General features: G+C 40.6%; 1 protein-coding gene across 1 annotated transcript in view; it reads right to left on the minus strand.

Annotated features, from left to right (window-relative positions):
• Window positions 1-1531: 1531 nt before the first annotated feature.
• The window catches only part of SHISA9 (shisa family member 9), a 175845-nt gene continuing 150312 nt past the window's right edge, over window positions 1532-27064 (minus strand). Inside the window, 2 exon segments of the mRNA XM_058816300.1 lie at window positions 1532-1916; window positions 19035-19190. Of these exon segments, the coding sequence (XP_058672283.1) occupies window positions 1549-1916; window positions 19035-19190 (524 nt within the window). The 3' untranslated portion in view covers window positions 1532-1548.

The following is a 27064-nucleotide window of genomic DNA, read 5'->3' on the forward strand; positions in this document are numbered from 1 at the left end:
AGCTAGTTGGGATTTAGCCAAGTGACTTGTGTTGGAGGAAGGACAGGAATTACTGAAAAACTGAATGCATTGCCTGCCACCCCATCCCAACTCTGTCTCTTTGTGGATGTGCTGAAGCCTTTACAGGCCCAGGACTGTGAGTTTGCTACCAGTGCCCAGTTCAAGTGGTTTTACTCACACAAACCAGGCATCCTGCTCATCAGAACCACAGTCAAGACCATGAGTCCAATTGTTTGTTTAGTTTAACCCCAGATCTCTGATGTTTGAGGCTGGACCAGCCTCTTCCACCACACAGCCCACCAAGAGGGAACACCACTAGAAAAAGCCAAACGATAGAGACAATATACCAGATAACATTTACTTGAACTACAGAGAACTGCCATGGCTAAAAGCAAATACAAAATGAGACACTAGAGGGGAAAAGTTGAATTTGGGAAAATGAAGGGGCTAACTAAATAGTCCTGACTGTGCAACCACTGCATGGAGATGTAGTCCAGTTTCCTTTCAGAACAAACAGAGGAGGCTGAGCAGGGCAGAACCCTTGTCATCCTTAGCAAAACATGAGAAAATAGCTTCAAGGAACAGAGGGGTCACTTTGAAGAACAAGACTGTCATTGAACAATAGTAATACAGTAAAGGCACCACCCACGCTTAATTTCAGTCTGAAGCAGTTGAAGATAGGCAAAACATTTAGGTGAAGAAAAAATCCTGACAGTCTGCAAAGTGAAAATAGTTACCATCTGCCTGAAAACAGGAGGACTGAGAGGGAATATTCTGATGCCCTTTTCCTCCCAGCAGCTTTCTGTGTCATGTGAAGTGTCTCTTCTTATTTTGGAGGTTCCCAAAAATTTCAAATCAAACGAAGTAAACTGAAATGAAATCTTCTGCTGTTATCATCTTGCTGAATTCTCTACCAGCCAGAAAGGTCCCATATGCTCTTAATCATAACAGTCTTTATAAATTCCTTGTGAAAGTGTCTTTGTCCCTTAATTTATATATATTTTTTGCGTTCTCTATAGGATAGTGTGAAAGTACAATAGTAGATGTTAGGGATCGTACCAAGATGGTTGCTCTTGGTTTTTCACAGGTCTAGTGATTATTAATAGGTTTTATACAAAATTCCTCTCTGAAATAATATATTACAGTATATTGGTCTCTCTCTCTCTTCCTCTGTCTCAAGGCAGGAACATAGTGTAAATGTTTAAGCAGACATAAAGTTTCTCTAGATTGTGCTACTTCTCATCATGGATTTTAGTTTCAAGTAAAAAAATTTAGTCACAAGGGTTTGTGTTCCATTGTGAAATACAAATGGAGTTTGTAATTCAACCTTCAGTGTGTATTGCTGAATGGTATTAACCCACTCTTCGGCCTACAGCTGGCTGGATGTTGAAAGTGTCCAGGTGGAAGTTCCTTCCTTCTGTTTCCTCTTTTTTTGATTTCTTTTTTTTTTTTTTTTTTGCCTTTTGGTTGAGTGTTTGTGTTGTGTATACATTTGCATGTGGTTTTTAAAGGATTTCATTAGAAAAAAAAAAGAGAAAGAAAACAAACTCAAACAGTTACTTCTGTCTTGCTGTTGGTTATGAAGTATGGCTGTGGGCCCAGGTAGTGCTGGCTGCGGGTGGTCAGCGGGTCGCTTAGCGTCGGGTCTCCCATGCCGTGCTTGCCCTTGTTTGGGAACGCTTGCCGCCTCAGGGAGGGGTCGTTGGGGTCCCAGGTCTTGTAGTGGGAGTTGTAGCCCAGGGGGTGTGTGTGGATCTTGCCCATCCTGGATTTGCCGTTCTGCCTGGTGAGCCCGCTGTCGATGGTGTAGGCCCTCTCGTCGTCCAGGCGCACCGGGTGCAGCGGCAGGCTCCCCTTGGCCGCCAGCTCGGCCAGGTGCCGGCGCTTGGTGTAAAAGTCATCGTTGACTTTGTCAGCTATTCGGGGTCAAAAGGGGAGGGACAAAAACAATCAGATGGACAGAGGAAAAATGGTTTACGGTAGGTCTTACACAGCTCTATCTGCAGACCAGAACATTTACAGGTACATCAGTAAGAGAAATCCACACCACCTCCAGCCCTTAGTTTTGCTCTGGAATTTTGGATGCCATTGTGCTAGGCTTTCATACATGCAGACAAAACGCTGTTGCCCTTGAAAAAAGGACTGTCCCTGCCCCAAATCACTGAGGTTGCGCTGACATTTACATTTTGGGGAGAAGTCCTATGAATCTCATCACTGTTCATGTCACATAGCACAGGAAATTCGGGAAGCCTACAGAAGACACAGGCTTTCCTGGGAATACTGCGGCATCTGGGGTCGCATTGCTGTGTGAGAGCACATCCCTTTAAATGCAAAGTGACTCGTGGGTGTTTAACCCAGCCAGCTGCAAGGTCTCATGGTGTGTGATTAGTTGGACCCATTTCTGTTCAATAATGCCTCAGGGCAATATAAGAATGGGATCTGTGCTCCTAAATGGTCAGAAGGTCACTAATGCTTTATGGGGCTGAAAATACTTTGGGTTGTTGAAGGTTGGGTATTTACCCTGTGATTTTACAGACCATGAAAATCCTAAATTCCAGGTTCTGACATAATTTTCTGGGGTCAGTGCCACTAAGAAATACAGCATCAGCCCTGCCAACAAATACTGCATTGCAGTTCTCAAATCAGGATTTTGCCCTCTGTGATTTCCTAAGCAAATGTCTTCCAGTGCACGCTTTTCCTCAAGTTTGTTATTGCTGGCATTTATTTGGCCTTGCTTGAAAGTATGAACCATGCTCAGGAAGCTAAAGGCATTCTGCAGCAATCCAGCAACTCATTTCAATTTTGAGACTGAGGTTTAAGGAAAGCTTAACTGAATTTCATTTTTTAAGATCTTTCCTTTTATGTAAAGTGTGTTTATTTTCCCCCTTTAAAAATTTAGATGTTCATTTAAGATAGTGCCAAATACATAGATCAACTGGCACTGTGTTAATCAGCAGTGGTGCACTTGGAATATATTTTGTGTCAGCCTGGATTTGACTTCTACTGTGCCCTAGCTGGATCCATCCATTTTCCTTGAAGCCGTGCCATGTAAGGCTTCTCTGCCGAAGTCTGGTGCCTGTAGCTGTCTCTACAGCTCAGCTCCTTTTGCCTTCATGAGGTTTTTAATTCCTTGCACTGTTTTTTATGTAGCTTCCTTCTTTTTCTCTCACCCAAGTATTCCTAGGAGGCTTTTGTTGCACTTTGAATTTTCTCCCTGTCTCTAGTTCTGAACTGGATCTTTACGCAAGGTGGGGAAATTCCCGGGAGCATCATATTAATCTTCAAGATCAGGCTTCAGTTGTGCATCCCCCTTTTCCTGGCCCCTCAACAGGGAGGAATATTACCAAAGGCAGCTGCTATTTATTATCTCATGACATTTTTTGTATAAATGACTGTGCAACTGGACTCTGCTCTTAAATCCTTAATTGTGTCATTAAAGAGGTGTTTCATCTCCAGTGGGCTGAAATTGCTCCTTTCTGTGCTGTCAAATTGGGCTTTGTGTGTTTTAACCAACTCCATCTGGTTCCATTTTCAGGCATTGAGTGAATGCTTTTCTATAGCATACAGGTGTCTTCTGCTGGAAACAAATCACAGAATGTAGATAATGGCCTGCTCTCATTTCAGCCCAGGGCGTGCAGTTGCAATTGCTGATAGACCTGTCATGTGTTACAAAGAGAGTCTGTGAAGTTCTGCTTTGATTTTGGAGTGAGTTGTTTCATTTAGAGAGCTGTAATCTGAATAATCAAGAAGTTGTACCTATTTCTCCCTGAAAGAGCTGCTTCCAGTTCTACATGTGGCTTGTCCTTTCAATTTGTTAATATTCTCTGAATGTCACAGAACCATTATGAATAAAAACAGGCTGGAAATGCATTTGCATTACTATTATGTCATTTATCTGTTATCAATAATTGAAAAAAATGGTTGCAGAAAAGGCACTGTGAATATTCACACAAGTCCTCATTTATAAATTTTTAGATCAAAGGCACTGCAGGCCAGCTGTTAGGGGAGTGATGTCATATGACTGAGACCTTGGCTATTTATGAAAAGTCACACTAGCTTCTATAATTTAAATTCAGCACAGTTAATTATGTCCAGCTTTTAATAGAGATACATTTGTATGCCTGTTTCACATTTAAATTAGTTTAATTTGCATACAAAAATTAAAAATTTAGCTAATCTAACATAGGAATAGAGTAAATGTATAAATTTGTAGTTTTAATTTTGTATTAGTTATGTTGCAGCAATTTGTCTTCTGTAGCCAAGATCTTTAATCAGCTGCAAGGTAAATGATGACTTCTCTTTCTAGAAATAGCTGTGGTGATGCAGCTATGTAAATAATGACCAAAAAATGCAGATATTTTTATTGCCTGGCTTTTCCTGCCATTTTCCCCTTTGAGGCCACAACAAGCTCACACTACATCCTCAGCTTCTGTTAATTTTTTCACTCGCCCCTTTTCCCACTGCAATGGTCCTGGGTCTCTGAATTTTATCAGACATTAGAAATGCCACTCAGATTGTCAGTCACTCTGAGGATGATGTCCTACAGAAGAGTAAGTTGTATTTCTGTTGTATATAAAGGAGACTTTCCCAGTTGAAACAGGGAGGAAGAAATCAGCCTCACAAGGACTGTGCCTCTGATGTGTCTGAAGTTGGTTTGTGCCATGTTATAATGCCAGATTTTCAACTCTTTGTTTCTTACGGAAAACCATACAGAAAGTGAAACTATTAATTCTGTAAATTTGGTTCCATTAAAGTTGCTTTAACTAGTGTAGTCCATTGTCCCTTTCTAGGGACATCTCAACTGTTCTCTGGAAACTGGGCTTGAAGGAAACAAACCAGGATGTGAACTGTAAATCTTCATCAGCAAAGTCAAGCAGAAAGCTGGCAAACAGCTGCCAAGTGGCTGGTTTTGTGTGGGAGAGCTGCTGTTTGTGTTTGTCCTGATCAAGTAACACTTTGCAGGCTTTGCCTGAGGATGCTTCCCTGTGCTGGCAGTGGAAGGCAGCCCTGTGCTGAATATTTTAGCCTCCTTCAAGCCTGGTTTGTTTCTGCTTGCACGTGCAGGTGGCCACACAGGCACTGGTACCAAAAATGGGGGGAGGAGATAGCATTGTAGCAAATATAAGCAAAATCAGCAGTGATAAACCTCAATTGTTCAGTTGTTCAAGAGAGCTTTTGGCAACTCGTAGCGCCGTTGTTGTTTTTCATGCAGGTTTCATAACAGCAGTGGGCTGTGCTCTGTGTGAGTGACCTGATGCTGCTACGGTCTAGAAACAGGTTTTTTTCTTTTTATTATCAAAGCAGAAAAGATTCAGAACAGTAATATTGAGCACAGTTTTGTAACAAATGTTTTACCAAGAAAAGTGTATTAATAGTATCCTGAAGCCAACTACTTTAAAAATCATCTGTGAATCTGAGGGAGTTTGTTTTTCTTCTAAAGCAGACCCTATAAATATTTTGTGGACTTTAAACATCCGAAGAGATACTTTGGAGTTAGAGGATGGGTTTGTTATGTGACCTTAGGTACATGACTCAACTTCCCTCTGCCTCGGTTTCACCTGCTGTAAAATGAGCTGTTAGCACATTGGAGGAGGAACTTGTGTTAGGAAGTTGAATTTCTATGTGTAGAATATTCTGAGATTTTGGATGAAAGGTGCTATAGAAGTGCCTTTTCCATTGCTTCTGTATCTTGATTGGTAAAAAAGATGATTTAAAATATCACTGTTTTGTTTGAAAAAGGAATAAAAAAATTGTAATTTTAACATTGCAAAATAATAATAGAAGGGCTTTAATTCTGAGTGTTATTGAGTTCCATCTTCTTAGTAGCTAATTACAAAAATGTTCTCAGTTTCAATATTTCGGTAAGGCTTTTACTTCTTTAAGGTACTGCACCCATTTAGTTACTGTTTTACTGTTCATCTGGAAAAAAATGACAATTTTTTTTCCAACCTTAAGTGTGAGCCTGCCATGACATGGAAGTTGCACATCTTTCTTCATAATCCAGAGTTATGTAACAAAAGCATGGAAACCAGTGACTCTCTTCCCAAGTAAATACCGTGGATGAAAATGTGTTTTCTTGAATATCAGCGGCAAAAATCCTTGTGGCTGCCCAAGGGCCAGAATTTCTCAGTGAGTTTATTTGAATATAAGCTGTATTTGAGAGGTAGCTCTGAAACTGTGTAATGTTCTGTTCCCCAGCTTAAGTAGTTATCAACATCACTGTGTAAGCACTTGTGGCATAGAGTCCTGTGGCCATGCCTTATCATTGTGAATGCTTTCTTTTTCTTGTAAAATGTTACACAGGGGTTTAACTCATTTCCTTACTGACAGTGCTCTTATCTCTATGGGTCCATGGCTCTGAGTACTCACACCACTCACAGCTGTGGGAGAAGGCAGAATCCTGAAAGACAGTGCTGTCCTACAGTTTTTGTGAAAATAGGCACCTAGGTGTGGGAAGAAGTGAGGGAAGAGAATCCACAAAGCAGTGAGCCTTTATAAAAGCTCTAAAGACACTTAAAAAACCCCAAAATCAAAACCCTAAAGCAAAATTTCTGTGTGACCTTACAGTCAAAGATATCAATTTATGTAGGGGCACTGTTTCTCCCTAGATGTTTGCAGAATTGTTTGTTTTCTGAATGTATTTTAAGGACTAGTTTGTGAAATGCAGAGCTTTATTCTAGCCAAAAAGACTCTATTGCAAATGAAGGGCTACAGATGAAGAAAGCAAGGCAGTGGAAAGTGCCGAGGACAGGACAGCAATGGAATTGCATCAGTGACACACCTGAACAGCTGAAATGAAGTCAGTGCCTGTTTGTGGGAGGCTTGTGAGGCAGTCTCTCTGTTCTGTACAGCAGTTTGTAACAAGGCTTTGCTTCCACAGCTATGGGTTTGCCTGGTGTCATTACCTGAAGCTGTGGGAAACTTCTCTTTCTCTAAGTAATGAAAGTGAAAACTCAAGGAAGGACAGAAGGGTAATGAATCCTGACTCAGAGACAGCATGAGAATTTTGCCCAGGGAAATACTGGGCTGCTGCCTCTGGTGGTGCTGTTGATCCTCTCTGAGTGTGTGATTGCTTATTCATTTGCCTTTCCAAGCTAGCATCTAAGACAATATGTTCAAAGGCTTCCAAGACATAAACCAGCTCTGTGTGAGAGTTCTTGCAGGATTTAATCTGAAAATCAAAGTATCATTTGTACATTAGCACGAGTTTATTCTTGGGTGAGGGAAAAAACTCACGCAGACAGAGGTTGTATTAGCTGCCCTAGGTATGGATTGGATCCAATAAATTCACAGGAAAATGTATTCCATGCAATAAAACAAATAACTAATGAGCTGTGTTTTGAATTAAGGGGCTCACCAACTATCATGGACCATAGAAGCATTTGCTCTGCATGATGTGAAGGGGATTAGAAAACAGAATGCATGGGGAAATTTCAGCAAGACAGGATTCTGTTGGTAGAACGGGGAATGGCAGGATGGTGTGAGAGATCTGTCTGTGGCCAGGAGGAGGGAGTGTGGCTGTTTCATGGCTGGTCACTGTTCTCAGCTCACAGGGACTGGGGTGGCTCTATACAAGCTGGAGCAATTTTAAAGCATACTAAATTTCAAGAATGGATAAATGCCATTGAAAATAATTTTTGCAGCCACCCTTCTCATTCTTGTATTGAGTTTTAAAAACTCAGAATTCAGCCTGTGGCCTGCATAGATTTCTGTCCTAAATATTTGGTTTTCTTCTAATACCATTTTGCCTTTTTCCAAGACATTCTGAAAATGAAGACTGTTTTATATATCTTTGGATTCTTTCCCATAGTTTTTATTTCTTACTACTGCCAGAGGTAAAGAAAAACACATTGTGCATAGAACCCCACATAAGTTTTGTAGAACTTCTTTTTGTGGCTCAGTGTTATTCCTCTCCTGGCCCCCTTTACCACTTCATCTATTTACTGATTTCTTACAGTGATCTGGAGAGAGACCAAGCATGAAAAAAAACCAAACCATATCAACCTTTTCTTCTCAGACATTGTTTGAAAAGAGCTTGTCCACCTCCAGACACAAGACTACATTTTGTTTTCCCAGTGAAATAACATTATTTCAAGATACGAGACATGAAAAAAGATAAATATGTAGGCCCAAACATTTCTTCTCTTCTTTTGATTATCTTTGTGACAGTTTATGAAAGGCTGAGGAGGCCAGAATATTTCTCGGTTTTGAGACACATTAGGAATGGTTTAGGACAGGAATGTAATTAGACTGGGTAAGTGAAGCCTCCAGTCTCAGCACTGCTCTTTAACCCCCACAGCAAAGTCTGCTGCCTGCCTGGGATCAGTGGGATTTTGATGGACTCCTGGGGCATCAGGCAGGATGTGCTTCACCAGGAGCAGGGCTGCCATTCCCTGCAACACAGGAGCAGCCACATGGCTGGGAGCAGAGTGCCCCTCTTCTGACAACGTGCCAAAAAGCACAGCACTGCACGGTCTGGTTTTTTCTTTCTGTTTTTCCAAATGTTTATTTACTGTGTGAGTTTAGGCAGGTTTCTCCTTGGACATGTAAAACAGATTTTCCAGCTGGGCTTTGTATACTTGCCTGCATTGATTTGCATAGAATTAAATTGCAATATTTATGATTCAATTTTGCAAAGTGCTGCAGTGATATTGTGATTTGGTTTTGATCAAAATACTCCAGATACACACACATTCTGCCTAATCTAGGGACCACTGGCATGCAGATACTCAAATCCAACCAGTAGAAGAAAAACAAGACTTTTCCTGACTAATCAGGATATAGGCTCTGTTAACCTGGAAACAAATGGTGGCTGACTCATGTTAAAATAACATTAGAATTGTAAATGTTTTTAGCAAACATGAAATCTGTTGCATGCAGATAGACAAAGATCACACTGCTTGGTTGTAACCTCAAGTGATTTAACATTTTAAATTCAAGCAACGACATGCTAAACTGCTGGTTCAGTATTGTACAATGAATGATAAATTTTAGAGGAAGTAAGAACACCAATTCTATTCTTGATCCAAAGGGATGAAATTGTAAAAGTCTAAGAGAATTATGTATTAAAATCTCTGACTTTTCTTTGAAAATGCAGCCAGTGGCATTCCTGTAACTGTAAATCTGTTTTTTCATTATTTTTTTTCCCTAAAGCCCTCTAAGCTTGTGGCTTTCATGGCATCTACAATGGCAAATAAATATGAAAAGTTCTACTGTGAAATATTTATTTCATTTTATCTCATTTAAACATATTTATCAGGTTTTTTACTGGAAACCTTATATATGGTATAAAAACTTGCCTTTTGGAATAGAAACTATCTAAGGAGTCATGCTGTCATGCTTAACTTCTGAATAAAGCATGACTGCAGCATAAACTGATTTAGGAAAGGAGGTTTGGCTTGCTTTCTGAAAATGCTGTCCAAAGCCAAAGAGGTTAACACTTAGGAGATTTGCTTAAAAGGCTTCTTCCACTTCTTCTTCCAGTAATCTTGCTTGCTTTTTCACTGGGTGGTTTTTAATGCTTCTCAGGATAAATCTGATTGTGCCAGAACTTGCGCAACGCTTCCATACACCAACAATAACTGTTTGTAACCTTTTTGGTTGGTGAGGACTTTCCATTTGTCTGAGGATGGCAGGGGCATGTGCAGGAGCAGTGAGCAGTGCTGGGCTCCCCCTGCTCCTGGGGGCTGCACACAGAGGGGGCACAGCAGAGCAGAGTTCACCTTGTTCTGCAGGGGGTGCAGCATCTCAGAGAGCCTGCTTGGTTTCTCTTCAGGTGTCAGTTTACCTTCTCTAACGATGACTGAAAAAGCTCTGCTATTCCTGACCACGTTTATTTGTAACAATTGCTCTTAGCATGAACGTAATTGAATTTTCTTTTCACACGTCGCTGTTGGCATTCTCCTGTGTGCTCGGTTTTGTTTTCAATTTTAATACTTTTGATTGATATTTTTGTCTCTTTTTATATACTGCTGCTTATAACTCTTGCACATATGTCTGAATCAACTACAGATGAGCTGCAAATACCAGATGTGATGACATAGGAAGCTGCATGAGAGCACAGAGAACCCAATTCAGAGTCTGAACATGTAATTAAGATATGGTTTTAGTGCTGAAATAGAGTTGTATTTTTATGCCTTTCAACTGCCATCATACTATTATTTCTCAACATGAAGAAAGGCCTACAGGCTTTTTGAATTGTACTGGTTAAATGAAAAAAATAAGTCCCAGTGATGTAATAGCTATTTTTTGCCTAATTTATTTTTATTTTATCTGTTTCTTAACTGCTTTAATTTAAAAGGATTTTTAGTAATTTTTCTGTATTGAGTTTGATTTTTTTTTTTTCCCAGAATAGTTCTGGCATAAGTAGCATAAGTAGTTTCTATTAGAAAGTTCTCTTTTTCTCCTCTTTTCTCAGGAGGAAAAAAAAAAAAAAAAGGAATGAAATAGTTTCATAGCTATACTTATGCATATTGAGTTCTGGATTTTTCTTCTTTTCCTGTCTCCCTCTTTTTAGACTCTATCGCATTTGTATTGTTAAACTCTTGAGCATGGTTGCCAGAGGTTTCCAAACCAGAGATATGTGTCAAAGTGAAAGGAACTCGTGTTCCCTGGCAATTCCCAAACTTGCCCTGTCAGAAGAAAATGAGTTTCTTCAGGTTTTCCTGCAGCTTGGGCCAAGTCCAAGGCAGAGCCCTCACGTGAGGCAGCAGCATCAGTGACTGACAGGCAGCCCAGGCCATGCAGCTCCCTGCCACGAAGAGTTCGCAGGGACGCACCAGGCTGCAGGCACAGGAGTGCACAGCTCCTCTCTGCCCCGTTCCCCAGGAGCTGCAATCATATCAATTGCTGGGCAAAATGAGCAGCAGCAGGGCTGAGCTGCAGCTCTGCCTCCTCCCCTGTGGCAGGGCCCTGGCTGCTCTCCACAGCAGCACCTTCCATAGCCTGGAAAGCTTGGCAAACCTTCCCACTGCAAAAACTGCCTGTTGTACTTCATTTTTCCCTTAGAATGGAAACAAATGGTAGCTCTGTGGTGATTTTTTTGTGCTGTTGTTACCACTACATATCAGATTTCTTTTTCAACTTCTCTTTTCCCCTTATTCTTCTTCAAATAAGTTGTTAGAGAAAGACTCTTGCAGAAATTAACCGTGCATTGCAAATCATATTACTGCTCTTCTTCTCTCCATGCCTCAAGCTCTTTGTTATTATAGTGTGAACATGTAGGAATGAAGCAATGGTCTCTGTGACTTTTATGTGTGCAATTTCTTAAAAACACATTTACTGTCTTTAGAGCCCCCTTTGCAGAACCAAAATAGCAGAAAGATAATTGCTGCTATTTATATGATATTGTTAATAAGGGATTCATTCCTATCAGTTGTCTCACTATCTTTTGTGTTCATGGGTAATCCTGAATTACATTGCACATTTGTACATATACCCATGTACAAAGCTGAAAAGTCTTAAAACAGGATATCACACATTGAACACAGGTATGAAACTCTTCCTGCAAAAATATTACCATACATTATCTACAAAGCTAATAGTCCAGAGGGAAAAATGGGTGGAGTGTGCTAAAAGCAAGTAGTGCTCCATGTGTAGGCTCCATGGTGGGAACTGTTAAAAGCCACACTTAGATGCAATCTAGATTTGAGCTGGGATCCCACAGTGTTGCTGTTTATCTGCAGGTATTCACAGTTGTTTTCATATCTTTAGGATCAATCTCTATGCTTAAATAATTGATGACAAAAATTTCATTGCAGGTTGAAAAGTATGTTTATATTGCAAAGTAAAACAGTTACAGAGAGGGATGTTTAGGAAGGGCTGCAAGTGAAAATGCTCAGCATTGTTAGGCTTTGTCATCACATGAGCTGAGTCTAGTTTTTATTGGCTCACTTTTATTGCCTGAGCATAAAATTTCACTCATGTCTTCGCATCACTTAATGTGTAAAAAAAATTCATGCAAAATTCATCAGCATTTCATAGAAATAGGTTGGAATGACCCATGTTTGATTTAGATTTACTTCTTTTCTTCCTGAGATTGCCACTGATCTCAGTGGATGGAAATAAACCTGGTTACTGTAAGCTCAGTTCCTCTGAAGGCTCTACCTTCAAGGCCAAAAGACAAGCAAAAGACAGCAAAACCCCATTTTCTAGCAGTTAGCTGGGTTTCTGGTACTCTTATTTTAGATCTCCCCATTATGTCCCATAAAAATGAGATTTTTGTTTCATTTTGATTCATTATCACATAATAAGGATTTTTAAAATCAATTAGTTTCCAGAGAGCCAACCTAATTTTCAGTGGAAGGGTGTGAGTTCTCTATGGTGCACAAGTGATGGAATGTGGAGTGGTGCTTAGAAGTTGAACTTCTGTGAGTAATTGGTGATTTACTTTTCACTATTTTAATGTGCTGATAACAAAAAAAAAGAGGCTGTTTCTCTGTGGTAGGGAGAATAGGTGCAAAAAATATCAACATCAAGAACAAGAATTAGGATGCACAGATTTAAATTTGCTCTTTTGGCATGAAAAAGCGGTTAAGATTTAATAAATTACTATGAATGTTCTTCAGCCATTACATAACCAGGGAGCTGACCAAGTTCAGAAAACCAAATTCACTAGGTATGAGTCCAGCCCACAGAACTAAAAGTTTAAATATAAACTCAATATACCTCAAGGTCAGATTTCCTTTCTTTCCCGAGTTCAGTGTGTTGCTAAAGTCCAAGAAAGGAGCCAACATAGATGGCAGTGTCTAGGAGAATCCTATTTTGGTGCTAAAACTGCTTCCTGTTAAAGAAGGACCATTTACAGTTTCCTTCCTGCCATGATGTTGTTTCTGCCAAGACCAACAAATCCCCAAAATTCACAAATCTGGCTGTTTGCTAAAGGATGGAATGGGCAATGGCTGCTTGGAAGTCTGATTGCTAAGAGCACAATTCCCCATCCTCAGAAAGAATATCCTCCTGTAGATTTTACAGCAAAATGTTGTTTTTTAAAAAGCCAAAAAAGAATGTCAGCAAAGCAGAAGATTTAGCTCCAAGATACTGAGGCTCTGCACAAACGCCACATTTATAATTAAAATATGAGTACTTCACTGGAAGGAGAAATGAGTGTTCTGGATGATAAAACAAGAAAATATTTTGATCAAGACTCTCCAAGCATTTTGTATTTACCTATGACAGTGTGCCTGTGGGTATCAGAAGCCAATTGGGTAAATAACAGATAAAATAATTAAATTATTTAGTGGAAGCAAGAAAAGGTCTTGTAATTTCATCTGCATGCACTGTGCAGGCTGTGAAATTTGCTGGGTCTCCTCAGAAGATGAGAGTGAAAGAAGTGATGCTGCACTTCCTCTGGTGGGGACTGGGGAGGCTGAGGGAAGGTGCTGGCAGGGGTTGGTGAAGCAGGGCTTGCTCCTGAGTGCTGCTTGGCTTTTCTTTTGTGCCTGAAGTGGAAGCAAGGATTAAAATATGAAAGACTTCCCTAACAAATGAACCCTCAAAAGCTTCAAAATCTCCAGCCACAGTGGGCTCAGTAAATAATAATAATAATGAAAAGATATCCAGCTTTTTGTCCCACTTTCTTGAGCCAGATCTGTAGCTCCAGTGTTGAGTTGGGCAGATCTAGTGGAGCATTATTTATCACACAGCACATACCTCTGGATATATGAAATCATTATCTGAGTCACCCTCTGGGTATTACAAGTGATGCTTTAATCTCTGCTTCCCTGTTTTTCATGGTGTTAAATCTAGTGAGATACTCCTATGCCCCAGATGTTTTTGATCCATCTTTGTGTAACTGCTTATGGAAGTGGTAACTGAAAATTATTTTTGTCTTTGAAGAGAAAGCACAATTCCTTTTTCAGCCTTCCAAAGAAACATGAATATTACCTCTCAGTGTAACAGTGTGGTTGGTATAGGAAAGTAAATTAATGCAAACATATTGGGTCTAGTAAATTTGTTGTTCTGCTTTTCCTACAATTGGACTGTATCAAACCTGTGAATGCATGGGCAGGCATGTTGTGTGTTTCCATTTTTCCAATTACAGTGTTTCTTTCCAGGCCAGAGCACAATGAACTACAGGGAGAGTCTCATGGTAAGAGACAGATCTTGCACCAGCACAGAGTTACAGCCATTTCTATGGAAATTGAAGGTTTGAAGCCTGGGAGAAAGCAGCAACAAATTTCCCATCAGACAAGAAGATGGCTCAAAGATAACAGCCCAGAGCAAAGCTTCAGGTGATCTTCCCTTTGGATCCCTCTCTGTGTGCAGAGGACACAGGACCAGGTCAGTTTGCTCTTATGCTTCACCTTTCTGGGGAGTTGTTGCCTGGTGCCTTGGCACACTTGTGGCCACACTTGTTCTGCAGGGACCTAACCAGGAGATATTTATTCTTTGAGTGTCATATTCGCAGAGTCTCACTTTGCAGTTTTGCAACTGCAAGCAGAGCTAGCTCACAATCTAATGTTTCCTCTGGGATCAAAGAACTGTGCAGCTTCAAGAAATGCTGGGAGCTGTAGACTCAGAGATGTGATGGTGGGTCTGCTGCCAATTATATCCTCCTAGCTCCACTATATCAAATCAATTAGATCTGATTTAATCCCACAGGAGACTAACAACTCCCAGCATCAGGGAAGGCTTTCTCAGTCTGTGTTTTGGGAAGGAATTTTGTTCATTGTATGTTTATTTATTTTTTTTTGGCAATGTCCAGTCAGTTCCTCAAATGTTTGTGTGTGTGTGAGAGAGAAGGGAAGAAGAAAATTCATGAAAGAAACAGAAAATCAAATGTAGAAACATTTGTATTCTCAGTTTTTACTTGCATGTTTGTGCACCTCTCTAGCAGCTGAGTGATCATTTTCCCAGTCCTCTGGGGATTTAGAAGTTGGGTTTGGAGTATGTTTTCATTTCTGCAAGAAGGTCTAAAGATATTGAATAATTTTGCACTCCCTGAAATTCAGGAAAGAAAATTAACTGTTACTGCGCCAGATTTGCGGAAGAGTGTGACTGGATAAATAACTAATAACTCAGGGTAATGAGGCCTGTTTGAGCTCTAGGAAACTCTTAGGCAACAGGATGGACTACAGCTCTTGCAGCTTAGCTGAGTGGATTTTGAAGTTGGATTGTTCATACTTTCCAAATGAATGTCCAAATGATGTGCATAAAAATTTGTGATGAGCTACCTTTGTATGTCCTGGGACTTGAATTTCATGAAGGTGTTCAACTACAAGATCTCCATCCACTTGTAGCTTCAGGCATGTCAGTATTGCTTAAGTGAGCAATAACCATTTAAGCATGGAGTAAAAACATGGTTGATGAACCAGAAATAAGAATAATTTATGCAGAAAAACCTCTTTCTGCACTTTTCACATAAATAATCAAATACTGCAACAGCACTGAAGAAAACCAGGATCATGTTTTCTCAGGTGACCAAAAAATTGAAATTTCCAAACACTGGGTGTTTAGGAAAAAAATTCAATGACCACTTCTTCTGGGACTGGTCTTGGAGATTGTTAACCCTTTTCCTTCAGACAGTCTCTCACATTCTGAGGTGGGAAAAATTTTTCACTGTTTAAAAGATATTCTGTGGCTTGAAAATGGAAAGGTAATGGATGAACAGAGTGCACCTAACAGTAAGTCAGAGCAGTCAGCCAGGTGGGCTGGAGATGCTAGGAGGTAAATTTCTTATCTATTTGTTCAGGAAATGCGTGTTCTCTGCCTCATTTCCAAGTGGTCCTCTGCCTCTGCTGGTTATTCCCTGGTGCTGTGTGTGCCAAGGTAGAAGGAAAATAAAATTCTAGTGCAGTGAGGAAAACAGTAAGCACATCTCAACTCACCAGTACATTACTGTACTCCAGGCACTCATCTGAGAATACAAAATAGGCACAGAATGTCCTCACATCATTCAGGGATGTAAATGCCAGCAGGCAGGAAGGGGAAAGGTGAATTTGGTCAACAACCATGGTCAGTACTTAAGGAATTCTGGAGGCTGCAGCAAATAAAGGAATTCCTAACAAGAAATGAGGAAGACATCCTCTTCCAGAGAGTGTAAAAGTGTTTGGTTGTGCATTTTGTGCTCATTCAAGTAAAAATATTTAGGTTTTTTAAGCTAAAGGCATCCATAGCAGCCTTTTTAACTTTGTCCTCCTCTGTGGTGTTGAATCAGACGCTGCAATGCACACATTGCATGAGCAGTCCAATGTCCAGCCACACTCTGCTAAGCTCTATCACCTGGAGTATGAAGTGTAGCTTTAAAATTGTTCCTGGGCATCAGCTTGCTCTCACTACCAAGGTGTGGTCATTCTTACCCACAATGCAAACTGATAGCAAGGGCTCTCTTGTCTCTTGTTTTCACAAGCACTTGAATCTTTACTGAAGTTAATGGAGAACCTGAACATGATCAAAACAGAGATTAATGTGACTTGTTACTTTTCCATAAACTGAATTTTCATAGCAGACAATCATTGAGGAATGAGTAGCTCAGTTCTAAAATAAGCCAAATTTTTAGGACATCTGTAGTTCAGAAGAAAGCAGCTGTGTAGAAATTAATTTAATACTGCCTCTGGTAAAGCTTCACTTTTTCAGTTATCTAAACTTCTTACCACTTATGGCCACATTCTGATGAGGGATATTAATGTGCTATAGCTACAGTTGCTACAAAACATTAGAAATGCTTCTTCCTCCAGTCCCTTATTAAAAAAAAGGGTTAAGCATAGTGGACTACACCCAAACAATGAGATTGTGCAGAGTAAGGGGCACTTAAGTAAATATGGTTTGCCTCAAATGCATGGAGAAATATAGAACACATCCCTTACTAAGTTTCTCTTGAGGCAAATGAATGCACCCTCAATCCACAATCAATGAATGCAAAAGGGAATGGATTACACACACTCATTAACCTGCTCTGGGGATCCATAAATACAGGTCTGAATGGTGGCAGGCAAAAAATTCCTTGCCCTGTGACTCGAGGTCAGAGTGAGCTCAGTCTATGTCTGGTTGCTCCAAAGATGATGTCAGGTTAGATTTGCACTGGTGGGCTTGATGTTGGCCAGCTCCCTTTCCCTGTCAGAGCTCTCTGAAAGCCAACACGAACCCAGCAGTCTGGAGAGCTGGATGTCAGCGTGCTCACAGACCTAGGCCTGGCTGGCATCAGGGAAAAGCCTCTGTGTGACCTTGGGATGTACTCAGGGGCTACTCTTGGGAGGAATCAGGGCCTTGAGAGTCTGAAAATGGTTGATAACCCAGTGTATTTAGTTCTTGTTCCATAAGTCCAGACACAAGGTGTGAATGTGCAACAGTTTCAAAACCTCTCTTGTTTTCTGCTGAGAAGTCTGGATCACAATGCAGCACTTCTGTACTTGTGAAAATTCACCTGCATCTAAAACTTAGCAAAAAAGATAGAAGGGAGGGAAAGAATATGGGAAAAGCATGGAAAGATGGTGCAATCCCCCTGGAAGAAAATGTCCCTGAAATTATGTTTAATTTAGTTTAGGATTCTAAGAGGCATTATACAACTTCTGGAGCTGAAGTGCACAATCTTTCAAGGTTGATTTAACTGTATGGTTATAATCTAGCTGCTTTAAAAACTTGTACTCAGACACACAAGAAATATATAAGTTCTGATTTCATAAATTTTTTAAAAGGTACATTCAGTGGCTCTTGGGCAGATGAGAGAAGTTTCTTAGAGTGTTTCATCTCTCATTTTGTTATGGTTAAATACCTTTCAGCTTTGATGACTGGCTTGACCTAAATTGACATCTGAAAAAGAAGCTCAATATCAGTGCATAAATCTGTGATAATCACCACATCATTACACAGTAGCACCTTTTGAAGAAGGAATTGTGAAGCTGCTTGGTATTCAAAACCCAGCAGAAAGCTATTAACCCTTGTTTTTATAAACAGATTTAAAACACTACTTGTAAGATATAAAACCAACAAGCTAAAGAAAAACTGAGCTATTTGAGATGGGATTTTGATGTACATTTTGTTAGAGGTCTGGTATCCTGAAGTGCAGATAAAGGAATGTAAGTTTGTGATGAAATTTTTTTCTGGCATGGTGAAGACTTGATTCTTAAATCAGAAAGCCCTGAGCTGTTCTGCTCTTTTTCTAGATAGGTATCTCTGTCAGGAAATAGGGAGAGTAGCATTGCTGAATTTATGGGGAAATGATGTTGACATCCATATGTGAAAGGTAACCAAGGGCTCTTGGGAAAAGACACCCTAGTTACTAATGTATTATTGTCTGGAAGGGGCTTTCTGTCATTGCAGGGTGTGTAGCAAGTATTTAAAGCCCCTGGAAATTATTATAAACTTAGACATTCAAGATGAAATTTATTTTAAATTTTTTACTCGTTATTGTCCTTTTCTATCCCCCCAGCTGTTTCTTTGAGGGTGTTCTCTCATTTATTTAAAATAACATTAATCAGGCACAGAAATAAGCCAATGCTAGGGCCTTTATTAGGAATTTTATCATGCACTAATTGTTTGAAATCACAAGATCTCAGAACATTCCTCCAGTGATCTACTAATGTGCATCTTGCAGTGAATGTGGAACCTCTTACTTCAGAACTGTGTGAGTTCCTTCTCTTTTTGGGCACGTGTCTAAGTTTTTCTCTCTCATTTGTGTAGAAAGCTGTGAGAAATACACCTCACAATGCATATATAGGCATATTATAGGATATCTCAGGTTGGAAGGGACCCACAGGGACCATCAAGTCCAACTCCCTATTCATCACAGGTTTGAGACATGAAGAACTGGAGCTGAACCATTTTTGTACATCACAGGTAAAAGCTGCTGGGAAATGTCTTGCAGGGGCATGGGGCAGTTTTGTGTGCATGTATGAGCTCACATCATACCATCACCATTGTTTTCTTATCCCTAAATTGCAGTCCTTGTCTTAATTTTCATTGCATTTCCAAGTAACATGATATCCCACATTAAACTGGACCATGATCTAGTCCAGACGAGGCAGAGCTTGTTTCCAGCTTGCAGGCAGCAAGTGCCACGAGCTGAGCTGGAGCAGAACCGCGCGCCGCTCACTCACCGACTGCCTTCAGAGACGCGTACTTGTTCAGCTCCTTGCCTGGGGGCTGCTGCTCGTATGGGTTTGTGATCTGTCCCAGGCTGGGATATGAATGTTGATGTGCCATCTGAGGAAGGAGGGGAGATGTTGGCATGACATTATTCATCTGTGGTGGATCTGTATTAAAGAAAATTAACAAGCATTAAGTAAAGAGTGAATTAGACTTAAGGTTTTCAACGTCATTATTGAGTACGGATTAGACAGAACATGCCCTGAGATTTAATGCAACAAAACAGTGTTTATTACAAAGTGGGAGTTTGAGTACAGCAGACCTGTACTTTGAACAGTTAATGGTGTGATTAAAAGCTGACAAGTAATTATGGCAACACACAATAATTTTTGTATAAGAAGGTCTTTGAACTAAAAAATAGGTTTTCAAAACAATTAAACACCGACAATACTGAATTTGCTACAGCATTAAGATACAAAGCAAAACATGGAGTTTGTTCCAAGTTAGACTGAATGCAGGGCAGTAGAGTGGTTCTCTGCAGTAAAAGAGCCAGACTCATTTAAATTGGCTCAGGCTGCTGCACATTCACAGTTACACTGCTTTTAAAACCAGGAGCAGCTTTGTTCTTTGCACAGCATTATGCTGTGTTCTGTAGACAAGCATCACAGTGTAAAATGTGCTTTTTTGCCTCATGACTATCATTAGGTGATTTCTTCAAAGCATGCACTTTGTCCTTGTATATTCTCCTCTCCCCTGATGCTGGGTATTGTAATATCATACCAAGATCATGTTTTCTCTAGCAGACATTCACAAAAACAGGAGCTAATCACTGCTTATGTAGCATTTTATGCCACCAATAACCCTATACCCTTTCTGAAATTGATTTGTTCCTTTTTAGTAGAGAATCACAGCCTGTATACTTTTCTAAGATAAAATTTATTTGTTGTTTCTAGTGTTCAGTTCCAGCCTCTAAAGCATTTGATCATAATTGTATGCTGCACTCAATTTGCAAACCTAAGTTTCAACAGATTTCAACGTGGTCAGTGTATCTTTTTTGCTGAGTCTTTGTCTAGGCTATGTATTTTGAGATCCTTTGAGCTGACTGGCAATTCTAGAACCTTCTCATGGCTTCTGCAATCACAGACAAGCACATTTTTCTCCAGCAGTGAGACCATGGTGCTGTCCTGGTGACAATACAGCAACTTCCACAGCATCAAGCACAGCATAGAGATCATGTAGACAGAAAGCAGGTCAGTTATGGGAAAGGCAGTTTATTGTGATGGATGGATTGGAGCATCCTCCAAGTGCCCACAGGATCTGGCAGGAGCCAAATATCCCTGCACTCTGCCAGGATTTTAAGGGAATTGAGCCACCTGGCTTTCCACAGCTCATTAATAAGCAGGAGCTCTGAAGTCAGTTAACAGATTTACTGCTGAGAGAGAAAAGAAACCAAAGGTGTTTTTTAACTTCTTCCCTGTCTGTGGTGCCTGGTGCAGCCTCTGCTGGTCTTGCTGGGGCTGCCCCTGCAGAGTTCTGTCCATCCCATACACCTGTGCCTAATGTGGGAGGGGGACCCTGAGGTAACAGGACAAAAACTGTACCAGTGCTATCATCAAACCAAAAAACTGTACCAGTGCTATAATTCTTCTTGCTGTTACTGATTCTTAATAAGGAAGAACCAAAAAGAGAAACTTTTCTATTTCAGAATTCCCCGAAAATTATTGGAACACTTTTTGAATATTTTTTGATAGTTTACCTTGAAAGTTGGTTAAGTCAGCAATTTCACAGAAACAGTTGTTGTTTTAAGGAATTTTTACTTTGTCATAGGTAAAAATTCTCATTTTCTGTTCAGTTCTAGTACTGGCATGTCTGAGGCAACTGAGTGACTCTTAGAGCAGGAGTTTCTGCAATCCTTTACCATTCCCATTCCATCTCTGGAGTACAGCTGAGGAGAGCCTCTCAATAGAATGCTTGAACCAATGAATAGCTGCTTACTCTTTCCAAACCATCCATACCTTCCAAATATCGCTCTGGCTGCATCTGTGAGTGCACTTTGAGCAGGAGTGCCAGCACAGCTGTATTTCAGTAAAGGGCAGCACTGAAGGTACCAGCATGGGTGGGACCTTCACTCTAAAGAAGGTGTCAACTTTTTAACCCTACAGTCATTGATTTGTCTTCTGAGTAGAGCTAAATCAGTACTTCATGGACGCTATTGTTATAAAGTTCCCTTGTGGCCGTTATTATTCAATATGTCGAAACATCATGATTTCACTGCATTAAAAATATTATGAGCACCACGCTCGCTGCTGAAATTACTTCCAACTATGGAGACTTGTAAAAACAATGTAAATAAGGCATAGCTAGCTAGGACAGGTTTCTGTGTGTGTTTCTTACTCAGACATATCAGTTTTATTCAGTCATCTCTCTAAGCACAGTGGAGAAAGCTACCCCAGGAATGTGCTGGGCAAGATGACCAAGGTGAACTTGTGCTTTGTCCGGGTGTTCAGTGACAGACTCTGCTGCTTCTCGGTTGCTGGGTTACTGATGGTGCTGTCATTTTCTCCCCTGAGTGTTTACAAAGATGCAAAGAAATGTGTTTTCAATTTCTAGATCTTCTTTGACTTCTGTCTTGTTAAAAGCCCAGAACTCTTCTAAATTACGAATTTCAAGCGAATTAAACACAGTCATTCTCACACTGCCACACTGGCTAACACAGTGCCCCTCACACACAGCCAGATGCTTACACAAGACTAAGTCATCATAGAAGACACAGCTCCAATTACTCATGCAATTGGCCATTTATACAAAGTGAATTAAGCAAAAGGCCACCTCTGGCAAAGTGCATTTAGCCATATTGAAGAATGATTCCTATTTATAAAGAGGCTCCCATTGGAATGAACTCTTAGAGCCTACAAGAGAAATCTCAGCTTGGTTTATACATCTGTCTAAATCTGAATCAAATTAAATTTTAGTCTAACTGGCCATTGCTGCTGAATGTTGCATGTGTTCACAAGCTCACTGAAGTGTGATCTGATTCCTTACCTTTGGTTTTCTAGAAATAAGTGAGCAAACAGGACACTTGTGTCATTTTGTCCCCATGTAGTTAACATGACAATGTGGGTAAGTTCACTTGTATTTGGATGCTACTCAGGAAATGCTCATAACTGAAGCAGCAGTGGTGCAATGTAAATTCTGCAGCAGTCTGGGCTGTGGGCAGTGCCAGTCTAACCACTGCAGGAGCCCAGTAGGCTGTGAGCAACTGGGAGGTTTTGAGCAGCACTGCCCTGCCTTGGGGCAATCCACATTCATAACTAAAAAATGGATTGGCCTTGGTAGTATCATACTTAACACTCCTTCAGTCTCAGCAATACAGAATTGGGAATCTCAGGAAATAAGACATTTATCTGCAACTAATTCACAGATGCAAAATCTGATTTGTTTAATTTTTTTTCCCAATTTGAAGTTGGAAAAAGTAGTAATTGTTACATTTCATATTTTGTGATACAAGGGATTGGTTTCAGTTGGAAGAAAGTTTAACCAGAAAAATCCCTACCAGCTTTACCAGTGACCCCTTGTGCTAAGTGAAATTCTTTATACTTGTAAAGCAAATATTCTGTGATTGGTATTTGCAAATAGCTGCTTTACTGAATGGGGTCAACTTTAACCCGAGAGCTGTGGCTGTGCTCACAGATTATTTTTGGCAATGTGACACTGGTATTGTCCACCACAGTATTCCATACAACCAGCTGCATTGTGCCCCTGCCAAGTTATGTATTTATTTTTAAAAAGCAGAGAGTATGAACATCACGAAGACTCAAAAAACTGTTTGTGCCACAGCTTCTAGCATGAATAATCAGACCTGATTAGCAATGGTGATGTTGTAAAAAACCTGCAATATTCCCAACCTATCTTATTTTCTGCTGAAGCGAGGAAATGCAATGCCAGCCTGCTCCCTAACCTTCTGAAACTTTGAGGGGTCATTGTGGATGAAGTGTTTGTGGTTTGCTCTCTGTCTTCCTGCTACCAGCCCAAAATGAAGAGTTTGAAATATGCTGGAGCTCACCACACACAAGTTAGATGTCTGATGGGCAGAAAATGAGACAGGAAACAAAGGAAAAATTTAATTTTTTTTTTTATGCTTGCGTTTTTTTGACTGTAATTCCCTTAAGACCTCTAGGTATAGAAAAGCTGCTGGGGGACACATGGATAAGAAAATAACTGGAAGGAAGCTGCACCAAAACCAGCTTATATCTAGAGAAAGTGAGGTTTATATCCCAGCCACCAACAGTGAGCCTTTGGAAATGTCTGAGGCACTGGTTTCTGGTCCCCCCAGTAGCTGACAAATATTGATCATTACCTTATCTCTTTACTACCTCAACCTATAGCTCAGCACCTGAAGATATTACAGTTAACTGTTTACTGCATTTTTTAAGTGAAAATGCTTTCTGGCACCCCTCTCTGATTGTGAACTTTGGAGTTAGTTTAGTGTGAATCTCATGCCAATAATGTTATTGGTCACTGTAATTATTCTGCCCTCTGTCCAACTAAGATGGTGTTATATCTGATTTATGCACTTCTTTCAAGAACCAAGCAATGGGCATGTCAGCAAGTATTAAATACAAGTAAGAGCTCAACATAAATCATAGTTCCATGTATGAATGGGGCAAAAGCCTCAGAGCTGAGTGGTTTGGTTTCTGCATTTTCTATAGCATACACTGTGCCTTCACCTGGTTTGATCAATCTTGTCAAGAAGCTGCCAGAGCTATGGGAGACTCAGGGTCAGAGAAGGGCTGTGAGGAGGCTGCAGCAATAATGAGCTTGTTCACTGCTTCAGAGCCAGGAGCCTGCCATGGGCATCCCTTGAGCTCAGCCACTTCCCTCCTCCTCCTCAGCCTCAGGAGAGCAGAACCTGCTCTGCAGACTGGCCTGGGAGTCATTCCTTTCTGTACAATGGAGTCAATGATTCAGTGCTTGAGGACAGGGAAAATGAACAAACTCCTATAGGCACAGAATGGAATCTATTAGGAAATGAGCGGTTACAGGCATCAGGAAAAGCACAAATGAGAAAGGCAATGCAGTAACAAAACAGGAGAGGGTGGGGGGAGGCCAGGAAAGCAGAATGAGATTTTGCTATAAAAGCCACCTGCAGACACAGATACAAAAGAAATGAGAACAAGACAGACAAAAGAAGTCTGGGAAGTCAAAGGGGAAAAAAGAGAAAAATCAGAGCAAAATATAATAATAGCTGAGCATTTTAAGATACTCAGGAGAAAAAGATATGCCCTGAACTAACTAAAATTGAAAATAACAGCTATGAAAACAGGAGAGAGCTGAGTGATTAGAGAATATCAGTATAAAATTGTTCCCCTCCCATCCATAACTACAATGACATGAGAAGCATATTTGCCTCTTTGTTCTTGAGTCTAATATACTTAATCACAAGACCAGCTCATCCAGCACTGCAAATCCATACTCGTGTTCCTACAAGCTTCACCAAGAGAAGGTGCAGGTGCTGGTTCTGAAAAATCCCACATGTCATGAAGACTGTAGGATCTCAACAATGTGGCTGGCTGTAAAGTAATTCCTTTCTGTTTCTCCCTTTATAATAAGACTGCTGTCCATTCAGAACTCACTGTTGGACTGGCACTCCAACCTTTGCCCTATTTGCTCTTTCCTCTCTGTAGGTTGTCCCTCTGCAATTGAACTGACCCTCACAGAGGTTTTGTGTTTGTGCATTTTCTTACACCTTTATACTTTAGAATTTTGTGTCTTTATAGATATTGTGATGCCACTGTCATTGTCTTTATTTACATTCTTTACCCCTTCCTTCAGATTTGCATTAAATGTTGTATTTTTAAGGATATCCCTATTCACACCCAGCCCATACAAAGGTTTGTTCTGCAGAGGGTGGTGCACCAAAACCAGGGTGCCATGTCCATGAGACAGTGCCCTGTTTGTGCACATACTGACACCCTGAGGTGTGTGGCAGCCACTCTGCCCACACTAAATGTGTGACAGGAGGCTGTAGGAGCCTCAGGGGGGCTGATATGCAAAACAGTCTCTGAGAGGTGTGTGCTTATCCCATTCTCTAGGGGTTATTCCCATTGAGGAACAGGTTATGCCCAAAAACTTATAAAGTTGAATAATTTTGTTTTTATTAGATGTTACAAATATCCATGGCCTTATTCACTACATAGTTGAAAAATGGCATTTCTGGTCTTAACAATTTAATGGCATTCTGCTGCAACATTTTCCAGAGTCTAGCACAAATTCTAATCTGAAAAGTATTCCTTTCTTCTAATCTTAATTTCTCTGCCTTGCAATTTAACTGATTTTGTATTTTTGCAAGAATAAATGCTTGCAATCCAACTTCTTTATCATTCATTATTTTAAATGCTTTTTTACCACTTTTCAAATATTTCTCTTCTCTGAAATAATAATTTCACTACTTTCAATCTTTCCAACCTTTGATCATTACTGCTGCCTTTTTTCAACACTGATGGCCTTGTAATGAGGTTCTACCCTCAGTAATCCATACGGCTGTGTTGTCCTATATATATTGTCCTGTATATAATGCTGTTGTAAGTCATCTCTATATATTTTTGTCCCTTAAGACCTGTGGACTTTTTTTGTTTTTCTCATCAGTGATGCACAAGTCATGTGAGTAGTTGTCTTGTCCCTAAATGTGATAGCTCTGAGACACTACATATTTTTCATGGCAATTTATGCTAGTCAGTGATCTGTTCTCTCTTTGCACCATATCACAAAAACATTCTTGTAACACAGACAACCTACCCATCTAATCACAATCATAGAAAAGATCTGAGATGATTGGGATGGCATTTCATTCAGCAAAAAAAGATGTTTCTGTTAATGGAAGTGACAGTCTACAGTATAAATGCATGTCACCAAACACTGACTGATGCATCTTTCTGTCCTAGCAGTGACTTTCTGTCACTGCAGGACTCAGTCCCATCGTGCTGGGATTCTCTGTGGTGCCACTGAATGCAGGAGTCTCCCAGCACACTGAGCTCTGATGTTTTATATTCACTGCCTGCACAATGAAGCCCTCACCCTGCGGCTGTGTCCCATGGCAGAGGTTGTGTGGTCCCTCACACTCAGGGGATCTCTGAGGACAGGCTGTCCTGCCCCAGGAGCTGCAGTTCCACTGTCAGAGCAGAGGCTCCCTGTGGCCCGTGGTGCTGGGCTGTGCAGCACGGAGCCCAGGCAGGTGAGGGACACCCAGCCCTGCTGGGAGTGCCTGTGCACCAAGGGAGGGACAGCATGGCAGCTCTGGGCACCTTCATCTCCTCTGAGACACCCATGAACGAGGTTACTGTGGGTGCAGTCCTCATGAGGAAGAATTATGGTAGGGAGATGCATGGGCTGATGTTCAGAGACAATGCCTTACATCTGGACATGGGAAAGAAGGTTGAGGAGCCAGGTCATAACATCCATGATGCTCTGCCTTTGGTGCTTATCTTAGGAGGAGCTGATTTTCCTCTGGCAGGAGATGAACTGCAGAGATCTATCAGTGAGCTGTGTAGTGACAGTGCTGCTGTTGCTCAAACAATGCCCTGTGTCTGTTTCTAAATGGCAAAATTCCCAAGTTTCCTTCCACTGCTGTGGAATTCTCTGCTGCTGTCAGATGAAGGCACTCACACCACACTCAAAACCAGATGGACTCTTCATTTGAACTACTTTTATCTGAAGTGAAGATGAGGACAGCACTAATTTTACAATATAAATCCTCCCGCCTCCACTCCTTTAATTTTCTATCTACATCCTTCAGAAACTTACCTATGTGAAAGTCAGAGATTGTATTTCTTTTAATAATGATATAAGGGGTGGGTGAATGGGTGGGAGTGGAGTTGAAACATAAAAGAAGAAAAATCAGTAGCAGTGTGACCAAAGAGATGTGAGGCTCCACTGCTGTGTCCAGCCAGGGAAGAACACTCAGTGTTCCTGTAAATGGGCTTTTTTCTTACTAAATGTGCTGCAATCACTTTATGTTCAAATCTATGGGAGTTACAGATATATA

Source organism: Ammospiza caudacuta, chromosome 17 (genome assembly GCF_027887145.1).
Source record: "Ammospiza caudacuta isolate bAmmCau1 chromosome 17, bAmmCau1.pri, whole genome shotgun sequence".
In the NCBI taxonomy this organism is placed as follows: Eukaryota; Metazoa; Chordata; class Aves; order Passeriformes; family Passerellidae; genus Ammospiza; species Ammospiza caudacuta.